The sequence below is a fragment of the Oratosquilla oratoria genome, chromosome 12 (assembly GCF_046742065.1).
Source record: "Oratosquilla oratoria isolate Oo_2021 chromosome 12, ASM4674206v1, whole genome shotgun sequence".
Classification (NCBI taxonomy): domain Eukaryota; kingdom Metazoa; phylum Arthropoda; class Malacostraca; order Stomatopoda; family Squillidae; genus Oratosquilla; species Oratosquilla oratoria.
In genome coordinates, this window is record NC_134788.1 from 58,221,607 (window position 1) to 58,226,606 (window position 5,000).

At 35.7% G+C, this 5,000-nt stretch overlaps 2 protein-coding genes across 2 annotated transcripts in view; both read left to right on the forward strand.

The window, feature by feature from the left end:
* Positions 1-5,000, forward strand: part of LOC143030427 (uncharacterized) — a 71,247-nt gene that overhangs the window by 48,214 nt on the left and 18,033 nt on the right. Inside the window, exons 10-11 of the mRNA XM_076193574.1 lie at positions 305-374; positions 2,404-2,579. Coding sequence (XP_076049689.1) covers positions 305-374; positions 2,404-2,579 — 246 coding nt within the window. The remainder of the gene's footprint in view (positions 1-304; positions 375-2,403; positions 2,580-5,000) is intronic.
* LOC143031844 (uncharacterized) overlaps positions 1-5,000 on the forward strand; it is a 196,848-nt gene that overhangs the window by 23,132 nt on the left and 168,716 nt on the right. The window lies entirely within an intron of this gene.

The window sequence follows — 5,000 nt, forward strand, 5'->3', positions numbered from 1 at the left end:
ATTATGGATGTTAGACCACCCATCAATTGAAAAACATACAGTTTCATTATTCAGGTCATCTGCACACTTTTTATATTCCTTTTCATACACAAGATCCAAGTACTTATCAGCAATATCTTTTCTGGATGGAGGAATATAACCTGGCCTCAGGTTCTGAACCATCTTGAGAAACTGAGGATGCTGAACAAGACGAAATGGTGAATTTGTAGCAAATATAATTCTTGCAACTTCTTTGTCGAGATTTTCCTTTTGAGAGGCTGAAGTTTTTATGATAAATCTGTCCAGAGATGTTGATGACTTTTAGATGAAAATGGTTTCGCAGATGTGGTGCCTGTGGAGGAATCTGATAGTGACTTTTTTAATGGTGAAGTCAGGTTTGCAGATAATTCAAGTGGAGCCGATGATGAAGGGATTGAAGCTGTTGATACAGATCCTGAAATGGAAACAGAAAATTTTAGCATATTGCATAATTTATAAATGAATAAATAAATGAATGAATACAGTGTGATTTAGGCTACTTTTGAGTACAGTAATTATTTTTTTAGATAATGATCATATTCACACAAGCCACTAAATTATTTGGAAATAATTAACAGGATATGAAATAGGTGGGCTTGGAATTCAGCCCACACAGGATTCAGTCCACTTTTAAATTCACTAAAAATAATGGGTTAGGTTAGGCTAAATTGCTTTGGGCTGAATCCCATGTGGGCTGAATTCCAATGGAACCTATGAAATATATTACACAATGTTGAATGAAATGAATAACAATCATCTAGGCCCCAAAGTTGAGTGGATACAGTATATTATAGTGATATAGTCATTACCCAAATTTAGAAGTAACCAAGTTGAAGTATCATCTCTTTAGGCCTTCACATTTTTATTACACATGCTCATTGTTCACCAAATTTATATAGTTGCGTATGAAAAGGGAGAAATGCACACAATATAAGTAAAATTATTTACCTGGGTCATCAATTTCTTCTTCTGTATGCTGTGGCTGACCTTGGCATTTATCTCTGTGAGATTTTAATCTTGACACAATGCTCTGTAGTTCCTTCCTGCAGTCTTTGCATTTAGCTCGGTACACTTTGCCAGAAGTTGTTGATAGTTTTTCAAAATAATTCCAGACAGGATAATTTTTTCTGCCTGAAGGAACCACTCTGCCAGGTCCAGAAGACATCCTTCCTAGTTGATTCCAAAACAGCAAATGACTCAGTGAGAAGCTGCTTGCCATCAACAAGTTTCAACAAGATTCTTGTTGAAACTTGTTGTGGGCTGCACAGTGATATATATACTACATGTAGGGTTATACCGTACCTTGTATACTTGTGGCAAGTCTATATAACACTGCTCCTTATATTGATATGCTAAAAATGTCCTCTAGCAATCCGATCACATATCAGATAGCAATCCCAAAATATTTAAAATATGTAAAAAAGAATCTATTTAAATCAAATAAGTCTGATTTAAAAAAAAAAAAAAATCAATTTTTTATATTTTTTGAAAAGATGAAAAAAAAAAAAACAATTGCCAACCCTGGTGTCCACTAACCTCATACAGTAATACCTGTTAAGTCCGGATAAAATTGGTATTTCAAACCCTAACAGTGCCCTAAAAGTAATTTCTTATTTCACTATAAAAGTTTATATTAACTTAAACTGCATTGAATAAGTCAATAGTTGATATATTTGTCCTATATACAATGTTAGGTTTCTAGTTTTGATATATCTGTCCAATATAAAATGTTAGGTTACAAAGAAAGCAATGGCCTCCACTAGCGGACCCAGGGATCTGGGTGTGCACATCCTGTGTAATAGTAGTCCTTGATGTATACATATATATGCATATGTATATATTATATATATATATATATATATATACATATACATATACATATACATTACATATATATATGTATATATATACACACACACACACACACATATATATATATATATATATATATATATATATACATATATGTATGTATATATATATACATATATGTATATATATATACATATATGTATATATATTTATATACAGATACTGTATATATATATATATATATATATATATATATATATATATATACATATATATATGTGTGTATATATATATATATGTATATCTGTATATATATATATTTATATATATATATATATATATACATATATATATATATATATATATATATATATATATATATGGTCTGTTAAAAAATACGCAGACTGTTTGAATTGCGTGGCTCCAGTTAGTTCCTGGGGAATCCGCTTGTTGTCACTAGGTTCAGACAGATCAGCCGATTACGACGCCATTTCCAGATTGCAGATATCTTTATTTGTGTATTAGCTATGCAGTTTTTAGTGAAGTGCGATTAATTCGTTTGGTGGATTTCAGAATGAATGATGTGAAGGAGCAACGACTTTCTGTGAAATTTTGTGTCAAACTTGGAAAAACTCCTACTGAAACTTTTGCTCTGCTTAACATGGCTTATGGTGATATTGCTATGAAGCGTGTGACATGTTTCAGGTGGCATAAGCATTTTAAAAACGATCAACAGTCCAATGAAGATGGTGAGCATCCTGGATGTCCTTCCATGTAAACTGATGACCCACACGTCAACAAAATCAACACCTTGATGCGGGCAAGTCGACATCTGACTGTCAGGGAGCTTGCTGAAGAGTGTGGGATATCAGTTGGAACTTGGTACGAGATTTTGACAAAAAAGATTGAAGATGTACAGCTTTGCTGCGAAATTTGTGCCACACCTGATGACAGACAAACAAAAAGCCCATCACGTCCAGGTTTCTCAGGAACTGCTTGATCATTCAGAAGATGAAAACTTCTTGTCCAGGATTATAACAGGTGATGAATCGTGGGTTTATGGTTTTGACATTGAAACAAGGGTCTAATCGTCCTAGTGGATGAGTGAAACCCTCAGATCCAAAAAAGCTTGCCAAGTTTGATCCAAGGTCAAGGTGATGCTGACAGTTTTCTTCAATCCTAAGGGTGTTGTTCACCACGAGTACCTCCCTGAAGGATCCACAGTGAACCAGACTTACTACACTGAAGTTCTGAAACATCTGAGGGATCCCATCCGTCACAAAAGGCCAGGATTGTGGAGGAGTGGCGACTGGTTTTTCCATCACAACAATGCTTCAGCCCATTCAGCCCTCAGAACTCGTGAGTTTTTGGCCAAACACTCACTGTTCTTCCCCAACCCCCCTACTCACCTGACCTTGCTCCTTACTATTTTTTCTTGTTCCCTAAAATCAAAAGACCCTTGAAAGGAAGAAGATTTGAGACGATTCCCGAGATTAAGGCAAATGTGATGAAGGAGCTGAAGGACATTACAAAAGAACCATACCAGGACTGTTTCAACAAGTGGAAACATTGTTGGGATAAGTGCGTGCAGTGGGGAGGAGAGTACTTTGAAGGGGACCCAGATCTGTAACTTTTAATTAAAGTACATTTTGCTTTATGATGTCAGTCCATGTATTTTTTGAACCAACCTTGATATATATATATATAAATATAAATCAATTAAATCACCCATCCTGAGTCCACTGCTGAACAAAGGCCTCCTTCATAGTATTCCATGATTCACATGACTGTGCCAACCTTTGCCATGTCACTCCTGCAAACTTCTTAATCTTGTCTCTCCACCTGTCTGGTTTCCCTCTACGCTTTCTATCTCACGACGTCCACCCCATAACACACTTGCTCCATCGCTCATCAGTCGTTTGCACTAACTTACCTGCCCAATTCCACTTCGTCTCTTTCACAGCCTCCACAATATCTTTAACTCTAATCTGCTCTCTCGCCTAACTTGCTCTCTTTTGGTCTCTCATGGTTATTCCCATCATTGATCTCTCCATTCTCCTTTGTGCAGTCCTTAGCTTCGTTTCCATTGCCTTAATCAGTTTCCAAGTCTCACACCCATAGATTATTGCTGGCAGAATGCATTGATTGTAAACTTTACGTTTCAAACATAAAGGTAGAGAGCCTCTCAGTATTTTATTATACTTACCAAACACTTTCCTACCAATTGTAGTACGTCTATTTGTTTCATTATCATGATCTTTTGTCACTTTCACCGCTTGGCCAAAATAATTATACTCCTTAACTTCAAGACTCTCACCATCAATTATAAGCTCTTTACTTTGAACTTTCGTGTTGAACATTACTTTGGATTTGCTCTTATTCATTTCTAAACCTACTTTGACACTTGTTCAGATCACTCAGCATATCCTGCAGGTCTTCTGCTCTTTCTGAAATGATAATGTCATCTGCAAATCTTAGGTGGTCCAAATATTTGCCATTAATCTCTGCCCAACTCAACCTTCTGAAAAGATCTTCCAAGCAAGCTGTAAATAATTTGGGTGAAATGGCATTGCCTTGCCATACTCCTTTTTATGAAGATGGTCACCACCTGTTCTACTATAGCAGTAAGGACAAAGAAAGATCTAGTGGAGTAGGATTCTTGATCAACCCAGAAGTAACTGGTAATATAGTCAAGTGCAATAGTTTATCAGACAGGGTAGCTTGGATTGTGAGGCTATGTAAAAGGTACACTCTAAAAATAGTTTGGGTTTATGCACCAACTTCACAGAGTGCAGATGATGCAATTAAATCCTTCTATGATGATTTAAGTCGGGTGATGGATCAAGAAAAAAGTAAGTACAGTACACGGTAATAGGCAGCTTCAATGCTAAAGTTGGAATGAAGATGGGAGATGAATTGTGCATTGGGAAATTTGGAGTAGGCGAAAGAAATGACAGAGGAGAGATGTTAATCAATTTTGCAGAGAACTACAACATTAGGACAATGAACACTTTCTTCCAAAAGCGCGTAGGCCATAAAGTCAACATAGGTAGTGACCATAGAATGGTAAGTTGCATAGCTAAATTCAATTTCATAGACAAAAGAAATAAACTAGTTAAAAAAAAAAAAAATCAGTCTAGATAAGGTTAAGGATAATAAGGAATTTCAGT